The sequence below is a fragment of the Acromyrmex echinatior genome, chromosome 3 (assembly GCF_024713525.1).
Source record: "Acromyrmex echinatior isolate Ae372 chromosome 3, ASM2471352v2, whole genome shotgun sequence".
Taxonomy (NCBI): Eukaryota; Metazoa; Arthropoda; class Insecta; order Hymenoptera; family Formicidae; genus Acromyrmex; species Acromyrmex echinatior.
In genome coordinates, this window is record NC_141854.1 from 7,155,108 (window position 1) to 7,171,624 (window position 16,517).

General features: G+C 31.8%; 3 protein-coding genes across 3 annotated transcripts in view; 2 read left to right on the plus strand and 1 right to left on the minus strand.

Moving 5' to 3' along the window:
• Positions 1–28: 28 nt before the first annotated feature.
• PIG-F (phosphatidylinositol glycan anchor biosynthesis class F) lies at positions 29–1,382 on the plus strand. Its single transcript, XM_011065679.2, has one exon. It carries the CDS (start codon positions 359–361, stop codon positions 1,055–1,057), a length of 699 nt encoding a protein of 232 aa, XP_011063981.1. The 5' UTR covers positions 29–358; the 3' UTR covers positions 1,058–1,382.
• A 952-nt stretch (positions 1,383–2,334) lies between these two features.
• Positions 2,335–5,234, plus strand: Fdh (alcohol dehydrogenase class-3 Fdh). Its single transcript, XM_011065676.2, has 7 exons — positions 2,335–2,671; positions 3,408–3,651; positions 3,777–3,997; positions 4,069–4,285; positions 4,421–4,551; positions 4,619–4,893; positions 5,011–5,234. Exons 1-7 carry the CDS (start codon positions 2,651–2,653, stop codon positions 5,033–5,035), a joined length of 1,134 nt encoding a protein of 377 aa, XP_011063978.1. The 5' UTR covers positions 2,335–2,650; the 3' UTR covers positions 5,036–5,234.
• Positions 5,235–5,245: 11 nt separating this feature from the next.
• Positions 5,246–16,517, minus strand: part of Cow (Proteoglycan Cow) — a 143,345-nt gene continuing 132,073 nt past the window's right edge. Inside the window, exons 7-10 of the mRNA XM_011065677.2 lie at positions 12,611–12,833; positions 10,622–10,781; positions 8,618–8,844; positions 5,246–7,840 (exon numbers count right to left, since the gene is read on the minus strand). Of these exons, the coding sequence (XP_011063979.2) occupies positions 7,710–7,840; positions 8,618–8,844; positions 10,622–10,781; positions 12,611–12,833 (741 nt within the window). The 3' untranslated portion in view covers positions 5,246–7,709. The remainder of the gene's footprint in view (positions 7,841–8,617; positions 8,845–10,621; positions 10,782–12,610; positions 12,834–16,517) is intronic.

The following is a 16,517-nucleotide window of genomic DNA, read 5'->3' on the forward strand; positions in this document are numbered from 1 at the left end:
TTAACAAAATTTAATTGTGTCGTATTGTTGAAAGGCTCGAGACTGTTATGAAAAAGTTGAAAGGCCTAAGGCTATTGCGAATTGTACGAGAAGTTTAGAATTATTATATAATAAGAAAAAAGTGACTCTGTTTACAAGTTTGATTGACAGTATTATGAATTTGGTACAGTGTCTTTGCGTTATATTATACAAAGGATAAGGCAGAAGACGCCTAATTTCCCTCACCCGAGGAAAAATTTACAAAATAAATCTATAAGCGTGTGAGTTGACCGTACAGAACATTTATAAAGGTTTGCCGGTACAGAACGCTGAAAAAACAGACTATAATCCTTCGGTAGAAATCTATAATTACGGCCAAATGAGCGTCAGCACCAAAACTGAGCAGAGACTACTATTGTCTTATTGCTCCTTTACCTGCATCTACCTTTCTGGAATCCTGACGCTGGTGAATTTTAATGACAATTTGTACAATGTTGGCAAGTACAAATTCCTACCCGTGTTGATGATATTAACATTCGCCGAGGTGATAAAGCTGCTGTTTCCTATGCTGCAAGCGGAGGCACCTACTATAATCAAGATCGAACAACGAGCCTATCCGAAGGCCAAGACATTCTGGGCGAAGAATCTGAGAGATATCATCAAGTTCTTGTTCAATGCATTTTGTCTGTCGATATTTTATTACTTAACAATCGTGCTGTTTGGCGCACCTATTTTAACTGATCACGAGGAGACAACAATGCTAGTCATTACCCTGATCACATTGACTTACGTATCTACCAGTTTACACCTGGGACAGGATCATACGGTGGATATCTTGACAGGGGTTTATTCCTTGAAGAGCACTATCCTCTCGAACGCTTTAAAACTCAACATACAGATGACAATATTAGGCACTTGGCTAGGTGCTATTGTTATCCCTTTAGACTGGGATCGCCCTTGGCAAGCTTGGCCGATTCCTTGTGTTATAGGTGCATTACTTGGCTACTTGATCGGCCACTTCATCACTCTCGTCAAGATGCTTCCCTCATTGAAATTATATAGGAAAGTCCATCGATAATTGTGGATATTTGAGAAGACAGATATTCCAATTTCTCAAATAATATCATTTTATTAAATAAACGATATGCTGATTGTCATGTTGCATTTTGATGAATGTTGTATATACTAGGCCATATAAAAGTAGTTCAGCATATTAATATATAACTGTCCATCCTGATTCATATAAATTTATTATATTATCTGTGATGTAGATATATATGTATGAGTTGAGATAATAATCTAATAATCGTACGAGAGAATCATTTTTTATATAAATTATAATAATATTTATATAATAATATTTATAATTCTATAAATTCTACTTCGGGCGATTTATTTTACTACTCATTCATATTTTATTTGATATAGCAATTTCCTGACATCTCATCTTACACATCCTTTCCTCTTACGTTCTTTATAATTATCTAACTTGTCACAAGTTAATCTTATATATATGTAATGAAATTATCACTATTAAAAAAAAATTATTATAAATGTCAAAAGTTTGCAGCAAACAAAAAGTTGGGTGAATTATGCCCGCTTTCACTAATGATAGTTTAACTTTAATCTCAGTTTAACTTACTCTTCATTTTGTTCTAGTTCTAACAAAAGAATTAGAAAAAGATGAAAAGTAAATTAAACCGAAATTAAATTTAACATCAATATTAAATTTAATTACATTTAAGCATTATAATTATCAAAGTCATCCTTAATATTGGAATTTGAGTATATAAATTTTGCAAGTAATGGTAGTTTAAAAAAAGCAAATTGCATCAGTACACATTATCAAACATTGATAATTTACTTATGTAATAATATACTTTCTTACGTCAGGTTAGGCCTTTCACCCTTTATATCTGATCTGCAAAAACAAGAATAAAGTACAAATATAAATGCTATATTTTGTGCTTAAAAGCTAATTAAATGATCTATAATTCGTTAGATTCAGAACAGTATTCTACTCATAATAATTTGATATGCATGTTATACAAAAAAATGACTGAAGAATTAAAATATATAAAACGTGTATAAAATGTATATTAAAAATATATGTAGATCTATCAAAATACATTGCATCATAGATAGATAAGAAAAACACGTCAAATTTCTATAATTCGTTTATCTCGATCGTTACATCTAATGATTTATTTTCAATATTTAATAATCAACTTTGTATGCTATTAAAAGAAAAATTAACAAATCTGAAGTGAATATGATAGTAGAAATTCAAGTGAAATTCCAATGGGGAGGGGGATACTTTCATTCTAATTAATCGCTTAAAATTTGACATAACAGAGATTTAGTATTGTTCGTGAGTGTCATGAGAAGTAACTTAATCGAAAAAGTGCTTAAATTAGATTTAAGCACTAACAATCAGAGAAAAAAAACTCATAAATGACTTCGTATTTTCTTGTCATCTGCTGGGATCTGAATAACCAATGAATGGGATTTTCCATACTCGCGCAGTCGCAACTGTCTCCACCAGAACGAATTGAAGCATAGCTGCTGACATTGAGGTTTCTCGTTACGATCAGTTAAGATTCGTTTCCTCATTTGTCGGATCGACTCCGAATTAATTCCAACAAGACAGTGCCTAACTACTTCAGAAGGAATGTCGGACACAGCTGGAAAGGTATACCGATTACCATTTGTTTCTGCGAATTTGCACATTCTAAACTTATTCATTTTTCTTCTTTTTCTACGTCGTTAATTACTATTGGCCGACTCTCACTGATCGTCATTTAATATGTTATCTGTTTCCTTTTATTGAAATATTTTGTTACATTAAAATAATATTCCTGTTAGAAATATATTGTATAAATGAGAATAATCTTCTGCCGAAAAGAGGCGTTACATAAGTATAAATTATCTTCTTGACTTGTTATCTTTGAAAATGGATTTGATTCTAATAATACAAGTACAAAAAGATGAGATAGGACAGTACAGATTTGATAATATGAAATAATTTAATTTACATCATCTGTGACATAACTACTTGTTTACTTGATGTGTCAGTAAATTTGAAAAAAAGATAATAAAATAAATATATAAGATAATTTCTGTAAAATTAATAAAACTATCATTATTAGTTAATATATGTATATTAGATAATTTCTTAATTAAACTCTATCGAATAACTATGTATTTTTTTATATTTACTGTAACTAACAATATCTACCGATTTAATTTGTTTAAAAAACATTAAGAGAAGAATTGATAATGAATTGAAAGATTTAAAATAATCATGAAGGAAATTTGGACAGCAAATAATATTTAGTAGGTCTAATTCATTTAGTTGATGACTGAACAGTTATAATTTATATATTACATTTGTATATATTTATTAAATTTATTATTGCTATTTTTAGGTTATCAAATGCAAGGCTGCGGTAGCATGGAAGCAAAAGGAGCCTTTATCTTTAGAAGAAATCGAGGTAGCACCACCTAAAGCACATGAAGTCCGAATCAAAGTAGTAGCTGTGGCACTTTGTCATACAGATGCTTATACTCTAGATGGATTGGATCCAGAAGGAGCATTTCCTTGTATACTTGGTCATGAAGGCAGTGGTATCGTAGAAAGTGTCGGAGAGGGTGTCACCGAGTTTCAGCCTGGTAGGCTGATCAGATTATATTTATAAAAATTCTTTTGAATTATATCAGTTAAATTTCAATAATGTTTTTTAGCTGATTTACATCATATTTTGTTAACCTATTATTGTTTACATAAATAATTGTAGGTGATCATGTTGTACCACTTTACATTCCTCAATGTGGAGATTGTAAATTCTGTAAATCACCGAAAACAAATTTATGCAGCAAAATCCGTGAAACTCAGGGTAAGGGTTTAATGCCCGATGGTACGTCTCGTTTTACGTGTAAGGGACAAACACTCGCACACTTTATGGGTTGCTCCACCTTCTCTGAATATACAGTTGTAGCTGATATTTCTCTCGCAAAGGTATTTCTATATTTTTATAATCACTAGAGTTTTTATAACTTTTATATAATTATTATAAATTATTGTTACAGATTAATCCTAAAGCACCATTGGACAAGGTATGCTTGTTAGGTTGTGGAATATCTACAGGTTATGGCGCAGCTTTAAATACTGCCAAAGTAGAATCAGGAAGCACTTGTGCTGTATGGGGTTTAGGAGCTGTTGGTCTTGCAGCAATCTTCGGTTGCAAGAAATCTGGTGCATCTCGTATTATTGGGATAGATGTCAATCCGGCCAAATTTGAGCAAGGTAAATTATGTAATTAGATTGTGTGCGACACAAAATTAATTTTTTATAGAAATAAATAATGAAAAGAACCTTTTTTTCTTCGTAGATTTTCTTATTGTGATAAAATTTTATAAATATTTTTATACTTATTTACAGCTAAAACTTTTGGCTGCACAGAATTTGTTAATCCCAAGGATTATGATAAACCCATTCAGCAGGTATTAATTGAAATGACTGATGGTGGATTAGATTATACTTTCGAATGCGTTGGTAATGTAAATACTATGGTACGTGTTTTATTTTCTTATTTTGTTTGCGGAAAAAGAATTTTGTCTTATAAAGATTATTTTTCAGAGAGCTGCATTAGAATCCTGTCACAAAGGATGGGGTACATCAGTAATAATAGGAGTAGCCGCAGCTGGCCAAGAAATCAATACTAGACCATTCCAGTTGGTCACAGGACGAGTATGGAAAGGGACAGCGTTTGGTGGATGGAAATCAAAGCAAAGCGTGCCGAAATTGGTGGAGCAGTATCTGTCAAAAGAATTGATTCTCGATGAATTTATTACACATAATCTTCCATTTGAAAAAATTAACGAAGGTTTTAATATATTGCATTCAGGAAACTGGTAAGTCCCTAGGAAAATTTTATTGTGAATATGTAACATGAATGTGTTGACTAAAAAAAATGCACAAAATTATATTACGATTATTAGGATTTTGTAAAGATGACGTTTCTGTTGCAGTTTGAGAGCCGTCCTTAAATACTAAAAACGTTTTTTATCTTGTACTGCAAAAATACCTACTGAGAACTAGTGTCTTTCACAATTTATTAAAAAGTGCTTTATAAGATGTACATGCCCATATAAATATCATACTACCCCATTTCTATTTGTTACAAATTTGTATTGAATCTCTGGAAATGAAAGATGGTAAATAAACTTTATATTTATCATGCTCTCAACAAGAACATCTCCCCGATTTCTACAACAATCTTTATTCATAAAGAATTCTTACAGCCACATGTACAATACCGATTAAGTAAGATATTTACGGTAGCTCTTGAATGAAGTAAAAATTCTTTACGCTTTGATCAAGTGCATACCTTACAAAAATCATCATGGTATGAAGATCACTGACGATGATTTTCATTGTATATAATCATATATATACAATATGCAAGACTCGATAAAACTATTTTACGTTCGCTTGTAGTTATATTAATTAGTCTAGGTCGACAGTACAATAAGTCAGGCGGAATGCAAATTGCGCTCGATGCAGGAAGGAATATGCGTTAGCTCATTGCGGACGATGTCATTTATCAGTTAAATATGTAGATATATTTTTTAAAGTGTCATCTACATACTTTAATGCGCAAGTTTAACACGCCATGTCCATTAAGGCAAGACATTATGGGTGAATTAACAAAATGATATTAAGTCATTGTTTGAATAAAAATAAAATATAAAAATGCACAATTTGTTATAAAACTTAATATAGTCGATGAAATCACAAAGATTGCCGTGCAATCACGAGCTATCGAAATAAAACGCAGATAGAAAAAAAAAGATAAAAATGTACATTCTGTTTGACATGTTTAAAAATCTCAGTACATATAGTGTTGTCTTTGATCAATATACATAACGAGTATTATTTTCCCTGAATACTTCGTAGAAGGAATGCATGTCGAAGTGTGTGAAACGCGTTAGGCTTGCAAAATGAATTATCACTTTCATTCTAAATGAGACACGTGTAGCATCGACTATTTCTACGTAAATTGCCTTCTAACGCTAAGGGCATATTCACATAGTCACACTGATCTTTTTTTTTTCTTTTTTTCTACGGATTACATGTTACTCTAATATCTACGGTGTACCACACACTCTTTAAGTAAAAGTTGTAAGTAAAAATGCTTATAATTACAGTAAATGCAGACGAATCACGACGTCGAACATTTTCTAGCTTCGTAGAAAACAACTCAGCATTGCACGAATGTCGTTCCGATTGCGGACGTAAAGAATCCTAATGCTCTGCGCGAATTGAATCACGCAATGTATAATAGAGACATAATAATATTTCACGTTATTTTCTAAGCGATCTCGCACTTTTCTTAACAACCAGCTCGACGTCCTATGATCGTGATTGAACTGCGTAGTATGAAATAGGACATTAACGAGTACGAAATAGGTCGTTCTTTTATTCTGTATGTCTTATACTAATTTTATATAACGTAAAATGGCTGAGAGAAAGAAGAATAATTTAAAGAATTCTAAGCTTGCCCGAGAGAATGTAATAAATAAGCGAAATAACGGTGAGATTTTCTATACCGTTTCGGCGAAACACAGCCGAAAGTGAAGGAGTAAGAGCTACGAAAATCTATTTGCTTCGAGTGATTCAACTAAGTTTCAACGTGTGCAAGTGTGACAGTAGCAGAATGACTTCACACATCCGCCCGCCTCTTCTCTCCGCTCTCGTATCTTTTTCTCAACCAGTTTGATTTTGTTCGGTTGATGCATTGTTATCTTGTAATTCGTATTATTCATAATTAACATTATGTTTCAATATTATAATTGTTAATCTAGCAATTAGAAATCATACGCTTATAGGGTTTTTCACTTACAGTTTTCCGTTAAATGCAATTTGTGTCACGACGCGTGACTTCTGGTCAATACGACGAAATTATTTCGTCCTATTCGGCCTTTCTTCCTTATTTCATGAATATCTTTCTTTTTCGTTTTATGTATGCATAAATGATACGTAATTATATTATTTATACTTTTAATTGTGCGTGGAGATACCTCGACAGGCACGGAGGTAATCCAACGATTGGTGTTCGGCTCGCAGCGGAATTTTCTCCCCTTCTCACTCCGTCACCAGCAATTCTCACACACGTACATACACTTTCGGCCATATCTGCGTACTCTCTACACGAACTCTATTGGATATTGCACGGTATTATGATTACACAGGATCTACGATTGCGTAGAATGGGCTGTAGACGCCGCTTACCGCTGGACATACGCGATTATTGCACGACATGGCAAGACACTCGCTACTTTAAATGTCGATCGGAGCTTCCTAACTGGGACGAAGGACGCGACTAAGGTCGTTACGATGATTCGACAACGATCTTTTCCGGTTCCACGCAGCGCGATTCGCTACGAATCCGACCTCCTCATAACTAATGATCGTCGTGCTTATTCGTTGCTCTCGGAACTCATTTAGGCTCACGTTTCGTTTCGTCACGCGTGGACCTCGACAGGTTCGACAGGCGGCCCGACGATGACATAGAACACCTCTGATCACAACTCGGCGGTATTCCTAAAGCTGGCGAACGCGCGCACCTTCTCTCACTTTTCTCCAACCGTACAGTCGGTTCTCTGCTCTTAAAGATGCTCGGTTAAAGATGCTGCGCTTCCGTTGCTAGCCGCCGCCTTTAATATGTCTAGAAATCTAGAGGTTGATCGGCTGAGCCTTCGAGATCCTGAGAGGAGTCGGTACCACCGTCCTCATCATCATCAAGGTCCACACTGTTGGTTTTGAGCCCACCGTTGCTGATCTTATTCACAATCGCGTCTGTAAAGCAGTCAATTTAAGAATATGATTGTGTACTTCGCAAGAAGAATATATGATACTGGGCCTGTTCTTTTTAGTTAAACTCCTTGTACGGTTCATCTTTTCTCTTTTTCTCTCCAAAGTGAAAAGAAAAGGAAGAAAAATGACGTGCAATCACTTTAACTGAAAAGAACAGACCTACTTACACATTCAATTATCTAATGTCCTCCTAATTCTATTACTAGAGATAGCATGGAAAATAATGATGATATTGCTTATCAAAAATTAATATAATTGTTTAGCAAGATAAATAGAGAACTAATTTTTAAACTGCGATTCATTTTGACTAATTACAGTTTAGAAATGAAAAAATCTTTTATTTTTTATTTAAATTTAAGATAAGATTTATTTCAAAAAACTTTAAATTTAATCATGTGTTATTAAGATATTCAATTTTGAAAATTGTAGAAAAATAGGTCCAATCTGAATAAAAAAAATTCGATAAAAAAAATCCAATCTCGATAAAAAAAAGAAATTACTTTAGTTCAAGATATTTTTATTATCTATTTTCATATCGATCTAGAGTTGTCGGACATCACATTTAAATCTAAATACACGACGAAATATTAAATCTGCATATGACTCCAAATAAAGACTTGTTACTAATTCCCTCGTAATTTTACACGCACTGATGCATTGAAATTATTTATTATTTTATTATTGTATATCATTAATTCCAGTGTTTTAAATATTTATTATAATTTTAAATATTTGTTATCCAAGCGATATAAAACATACCGCAATCAGGCTTTGCACCGCGCGTTCTGGTACCAGCAAACTCGACGCCATGAGGATCGACGCACCAACAGAGACCAAGGCCCCGATGACATTGAGTACTGCGGTAATATCCTCGCGAATCGCAAGCAGGTGCAGAATCCGGTGATGATCGTCTACGCACAGCGGCACACGGACGTTCAGCTTTAGAGAAGCATCCGCACCATTCAGGACCGCTCACAAAAATGTCGCTGAAAATATAATGCCAAAAATATAACTTTATGTATGTCTCTCATTTTTCTATCGATTTTTAAAAGTTTTATTTTATGAGGCGTCGAGTAGCTTGCTGCTCGATGCGATTGATTCGCGTTTAAGGAACCGAAAAAAAATCTATCTGGTGATTATAAAAGCCATGACACACAAAAAAACTTAAGCAATAAAACGTAAGCAATAAACGTAAGTAAGTGAATTAGTCAATCACAGTAAAAACCGTAAGACCATAACGTAAACAATAACCATTCCAACATGTTGATTTCCTTATTGCTTACGTCTTAAGGAAATCAACACTGGATATTGCTTTATGTTATGGTCTCTTACGATCTCTATTGTAATTGACTAATTCGCTTACTGCTTACGTTTTCTGTTTAAGTTTTTTTGTGTGCCATGATTCTAAAACACCTTTGATCATCAGCGCCATTCAGATTCGGCGTTAAATTGTAGGTCTCATATATAGTATACAAAGTGATTTTAACATATTTCACCCATTATGAATAGATAGAGTGAATCGAACTGAATCGAAAAGTCATGTACTATTTTGCAATTTATGCAATACTTAACGAGATATTAATTACTAAAAATTGCCAAATATCTTGAATAATTTTTTACTCAAATACTATTAACTTTGTAGAAAAATTGCAAGAATTATTTATTTTCTTCTCATAGAACTCCAAAAATTTTTTCAGAATTTTTTATCAACTTTTTAGTACTGCATTTTTTTATTTTTAACAACATGAGAAAATATGGTATTAAAAAATTCTGAAAAATTTCTCAGAACTTTATGAGAAGAAAATAAATTATTTTTATCTCTTGCAGCTTTTCTATAAAGTTAATAGTATTTGAGTAAAAAATTATTCAAGACAATATTTGGCAATTTTTAGTAATTAATATCTTGTTAATAACTATTGCGAAAATTGCAAAATGGTAGAAGATTTTTCGATTCACTTTATCTGCTCATGTCGGGTGAAATATGTTAAAATCATCCTGTAGATATACGCATCGGATGGATCTTAAGATACACGATTTAACGTTTAGATTATTATTGCATTAAATATATAATGTTTAATATTATATAACATTGATAAAGAACAGCAATTACATAAGTGAAAACAATAATGTAAAATTTTTATAATATGAAATTTCAAGAATAATATGAATATAACAAATTAGTGTTATTAAAAATGTGCAGAATAATGAAATATATATAATACACAGAGAACGTATAAAATATTACGCAATAGCAATAAAATACAAAATAATGAAGAATTGTTGATACATGCATTTAAAAAAATTGTATCTATTTCAGTAGTTAATAAACGCATGGGTTCAGACACAGTAGTAATATCACGCGTTTGATCAGACCAAGCTGTATTTGGTGTCTCTATATTAACAGACACTTTATTGTATTTCAAATCCATTATATTTCCATGTGTTTTATCATCTTTCTAAAAATATCATCAATCCAATTAGATCTATAAATTTTTATTTTCTATTTCTCTAAATTGAGGACAACTTTATAATTTCAAATATAACTCTTATAATTTCAAAAGATTTGAAAGAATACGCGTTCAGAGATATATAGACTGTATACCTCTGAACGCGTATTTTGAACTTATCGATCTCACCCGCTATTCGTCCATTATTGAGATAAAAACACAATAGAAATGCCAAGTGTAAATCTTAGATGCATTTACGATCGCGAAAAGTCTCTCCTCACGTGCGGCGGGACAGGAATTCGTAGATGACTCTTACCTGTCGGTATCACAACTATCCAGGAAAGGTTTTAAGCACGGTTCATTTTGATCGTGTTCCAGACCATACAGCTCGGAGAGTGAGAGTCGGCCATCACTGTCGCTGTCCAAATGTCCGAACATCCACCTGACCTCGCTCTGACAACCGATTGGGAAGTGACCTGAAATCATCGATACATATACATTATGTATAGATTCTTTTATATATATATATATATATATATATATATATATATATATATATATTATGGCACACTTAAAGCTTGTTTTAGACAATGTATAATTCGAATTAAATTAAGATAGAATTTTATTTATAATTTTATGTATTGTATTTTAATATAAAATACATACTTTTCTTCAAAAGTGATACAACTAAAAAAATTAAGTTTCCCAGAAAAAAGGAAAACTATTTTTCAATTTTTAACAGAAAATTAATTATTAATCGAATAATATAAAAAAATACATTTTTAATATGATAAAATGTCATTTTTATCGTTTTTGTTTCAACACTTTTTAAATTATGAATTACTTTTTTTAAATTATTAGTATGACTATACTTTGGCAATTTTTTAAATGAAGTTATTTCATTTTTTATGATTGATAGAGTAATGTTCATTTAATTCATTCATGGTAATAATTCAAAAATCATTTTTTAGCTGTATCACTTTTGAAGTAGAAGATATATTATATATGTGTTTTAATATATATTTCATGTGTGCGTGTATTTCGATTCGTCAAATACTATTTATACTAAATTCGTTCAAAATGAAATTCTGTTTATGTGTCACGGCATAAATAAAATTCCATCCTAAATTCCGACGAATTATAAATCGGGATTTTATAAAAGGGTCGATAAGTATATACGTGTGGATAAATTAGCGATTGGCCAATATCTTCACGTTATCGAAAACAAAGATATTTGGCGTTACAAAAACACAAAATACACGCTAATATAATTTTAAAGTGAAGATATTCCTGCAAAGACTCTATTTTATTCGGCTGCAAATTTATCTAAAAATTAAATTTTTAACATAAAAAACTCTCGATGTGATAAAAACTCAACCAAAAAGGCAAAATTTTATTTATTTCCGTATTCAGTAATTTTATAGGAGGATTATTTAATTTAGCGCAAATAGCATAATCTTAAATAAATTAAGATTTTGCTATTTTACTTTTCATTACTGTTTATCTCTTTTTACAATACAAAAAATAAGGTAAAAAATTATAATTCGTTCAGAACGAAAAGACGATCAGTCCTTGAGCTAGACCCGATCACTCGGGTCCAACACAATCACAGGACTATTCTCCCGTTTGTGGTCAGAGGATGGTTAGTCAAACCATCCTCTCGATTCAGCTGGGATCGTAGCTACGTGCATAGTACACTTTGTTTTGCCCCGAGCGACTGTAATACCGTAAGATCAACATGGGAACTGGGAGGACAATATCGACAGATAGTACCGCCCAAAGTAATCGCGACGTATCCGAGGCGGGAAACGATTCATTGTACCAGGACAATTTCGAACTGGGTACGAAACTGATTGTCTCCAAGTCGAATGGCGTGCAGTGTCGGTACTTCGGCAACTACCACGAGTAGCGTCCCGTACGTCCCGGTGACCGTCCACTCCTACAGGAACAATTAGTCTTCCCTGTAGGACCCCCTCGGTATCCCGTGGGAAACGTTTCAATGCGCTCAAAGCGCATTCCGCGGTTGTACGCGACGTCAGACGGCTGCTTAATGAGACTTTCGTAGACCGACGGGATGTGCACCGTGAAAAGCAAAATATTTAATAAATGCATAACCAAGTTGTGCTTGAAAATTTAAGTAATCAGTAGCAGGTGTCGACATAATTTCTGATAAACAAGGAACATCAAAATTTATTAACAAATCTATATATATACATATATATAGATACGTCAGTTAGAATGATCCGATTAATTGTATTTCTTTTGTAAACAGCCGCATTAAAATTTTTATCGTATATTTCTTTACCTTTAGGTTTAGGATGCTGACGGCGATGCTTAGAGTCCGCCATCACGACGGAGAACCAATCTAGGAGACGGTTGGCCATTGCGGGCTTGGACGACGACGGGCAATCCGTATTTCTGGATGGTAACTGCACGTTGTACATAGCCTTCGACGGTGACTGAGTCTTGTCCGTGACTTCATTGTTCATCAGATGCTTGTCGTCGTATCTGTTCACGTTAGTGAGTCCCTGTAACATGGAACATATATATTGCAGATGTGTATACGCAACACACATACATTTATATGTATATATATATATATATATATATATATACATACATATACCTATTATCATATATTATAGTATCACATTACTATACATTATTATAATATCACATTGCTATATATTATAATATCATATTATTATATGATATATATACACGATATGTTATATGACAAATAATATCTTTATATGTGTATGTGTTATCAAAATCTGAAAAATAAGAATGAGCATTTCTATGTGTTGGCGCCGATTATTACATAAAATGTACATAGGAATGGGGAAGGGAGATAAGTAAGGGAATGAACCTGATAAAATATATAGTCGATACATATTTTATACAACTCGCAATTGCCCTTCGGTAACATCATGTTTCATTACGCTTTTCCATCTCATAAATTTTCCATCAAAACGTGACGATAATTACATTCGTTATCGTAATTCCGATAATTAACCAAAATACAAGCCTCGCTTTTTCGCGGTGAGTATGACCAATTGAATTATTATTTACCTCGAATGGTTAATATTTTTGATATTTTATTGTTCAACGAGTTAATTACATTCTCGGATAAAATGTTTAAATAGAAATATTATGACATTTGAAATAATTTGGAAACATTTTGTTACATTTTTGCAAATATGTTCGTATGCAAAACTCAAGTTACTCACTCAATAAAACTAAAAGTACTACAATAAAACTTCTAGTAATTGGAAACTTCTTGTTACCTTAAATAAATTAGTAACTATTTAGATTATATATTTTTCACGTCATAAAATTTACTTTTTTAGTCATGCTATAAAATAGCTTTAAATAAATCAGTAATAAATAAATTATAAAATACCTTAAATAAATTAATAATATTTGGATTATATTTTCCACGTCATAAAATTTGCTTTTTTAGTCACGTAAAAAGGTGCTACAAAATTATCATACTCTCATAAAATTAATAATTTAATAACTTTTACACGATGGACATTTATATGAACGAAAACATATTTGCGAATCATTATTTCAAAGTTTACGAAGTGCTTTATATTTCTTTGATTCGAATGTTGGTAATTTCTCAATCAACAATATAATAACAGTATAAATCCATTTCTTGATTGCTTTGAAAATAACTTCCCCCATTGTTATAAATTCAATAATATAATAATAACAATAAACGTAATATACACAATAAATTCCTAACATTTTCTAAATAAAGGACGCATATTAAATTTATTTTTAGTTAATTAGTTTAATTAATTAGTTTGATCAATCAGTTGAATTTAATTTTACTCAATCAGTTTAATGAATTGGTTAAAATTAAATTTAAAAGATTCACTTTTTCTTTGAATAATTTAATTGATTAAAATTAAATTAAAATAATTTAATCACATGAGAGAGTGAAAGACAGAACTGATACATTCACCGAGTGACTTGTCTTTGCGTTTATTATTTAATTTGATAATTACAATGAAAATATGCTTGGACATTACAATTTCCTCACATTTACATTACAAAACACGGCTACATATCGCAGAATTCGTTATCCTATTTCGATTTGTTTTAACATATTATCTAATTGTATTCTAATGAATGTTGTGCGATATCGAGAAGGATCCGCATTAGAATCGAAACGACTATTAATATATTGAATAAATTCATTATACGCGTACATCCTGTGTTCGGCTCTCACAAGCATTATCACTCTTTCATTTAAAATAATTTACTTATACAGAGTTATATATATAAATTCACATTGCGAAATATTATTAAGCACCAATATCTAGCTCAACATTTTTCTACTTTTGTTGTGTTATTTACAATATCGTCACATTATTATTATATTACTCAATAACTTAATTTAATTCTTTCTTAATTTAATGTTACTTTAATTCTCTAACGTCATTTTATTGTTATTTAATAATTTAATTTGATTCTGTTTAAGATTTCATTTTCTGCTTTTTCGACTGACAACGAGTATATAGTCGATATCTATATATATGTAAGCGGATACCAGTTTACTATAATTGGCAATACACATCTTAAAATTTTAATCCATATGGATCTAATCTCCTCCTATGCTTACTAATTGAGTAATTTAACGTCAACAAAGTTTATGTATTTGTCTATTTAACTATCTATTACACGTTATAATTATTCAAGCAATTAAAATTAGATTCTCCATGAAATGATACGAATTTCAAATTAGATTTGTTGAATAAATGTTTAAAAAATTAGTAACAACGTGTGCGCAGTGTTTGATTAGAGCTATTCGCGGAATTTCTAGCGACGCGCGGACTAGCGCAGATAATAATTAATTACGTTAGCTGCAATCAGTTCGTTAATCAACGCTCTCTACTGTCATTCCCGTCCGACCGCGCCTCCTGACGGCGGGAACTGTTGAATGATCTCTCGATTGCCAATTCGTTTAATCATATCGCCTCTCACTCGCGCACGTGCATTAAACCTCAATGACTAGGTTCGATTAATTATGATCAGACTGACGTTGACGTGTGACGTGTGGATGAATAATCCAGACACGGTCATTTCGCATAAATTGTAAATCGAAAAAATTCTCAGTTCTGCTCAAGAAATTGCAGTGTCTCGTATTATATGTATAATAAATTCTTTCGTACAAGTTACATACTGCTACTTATTTTTGATTTTATATGATTTTGAAATTTTTTCAACAAACTATTTGTAGAGATCAGTTTTTAAATTATAATAATATTTTTTCCATACGAAAAATCGAAAATATGTAACTGAATAATAAAATTATATTTCCTTTACTTAATTTTACATAAAATTTAATTCTCGATAATATTAAACAATCCTCTCGTACAAAAATTATGTATTGATATACAACTTCTATGTTTAAATATTTTTTTTTCGTTAAACTATACAGACTTCTTCAATTAAAATATCAGTAGTTTTTAGACTATAAACAATTCAAAAAGAAAATATTCTTCACATATCAAATATATGAAAATTAAATAATAAGATAAAAAGTAAGACACTGAATAATATAAACATGTACTTCCATTACTTAATTTCACGTGAGTTTCATTTCTTCGGCGTTTTAATTAACGATATTATAATAAATGATAATGAACTAAAATATACGTAAATTTACGTAAAACTAACTCAAATAGAATCAGAATTCAAGAAATTTTTTATTAAAATAAAAATTGACAATTCTGGGACACTTCGTATTCCAAAATAGCTTTTTTTTTATATGAGATGTATCGGAGCAAGAAGACATTTTGGACAAGGTTGACTGTGCATTATAGAGTGAGGAAAGTTATATACGGATAGTTTAGAATAACAATATTACGATAGACGACGAAAGTATGCGGGATTTCAGCGAGGCGATGACGCGTTACACCAAGACAAGGCGGTGTAATTTTATTGAACCCGGTTTAATTACGCGCCGGATGCAACTCAAAGTTTCGCGTTAACTTGTCATAAAGAGCTGATATACGACACCAGGTGTAATTAATAATTAGGTAGCAGCTTGTGGGGAGAGCGGCTTCCAGTTGAATTCCATTTTTAAACTGCATTTCACAGCGCATGGAATATATATATCTCTCGTTGCGTTTGTGGTTCGTTCATTTTGCAGTTTGTGTCATAAAAACACTAATTCCTCTCCATGGAAAGGCAATGTC

Coding starts and splice junctions, on each gene's coding strand:
- PIG-F (XM_011065679.2), top strand. CDS start 359: ATGAGCGTCAGCACCAAAACTGAGCAGAGACTACTATTGTCTTATTGC.
- Fdh (XM_011065676.2), top strand. CDS start 2,651: ATGTCGGACACAGCTGGAAAG. Junction 4,286..4,420: donor TCCGGCCAAATTTGAGCAAG/GTAAATTATGTA, acceptor ACTTATTTACAG/CTAAAACTTTTGGCTGCACA. Junction 4,894..5,010: donor ATATTGCATTCAGGAAACTG/GTAAGTCCCTAG, acceptor TTTCTGTTGCAG/TTTGAGAGCCGTCCTTAAAT.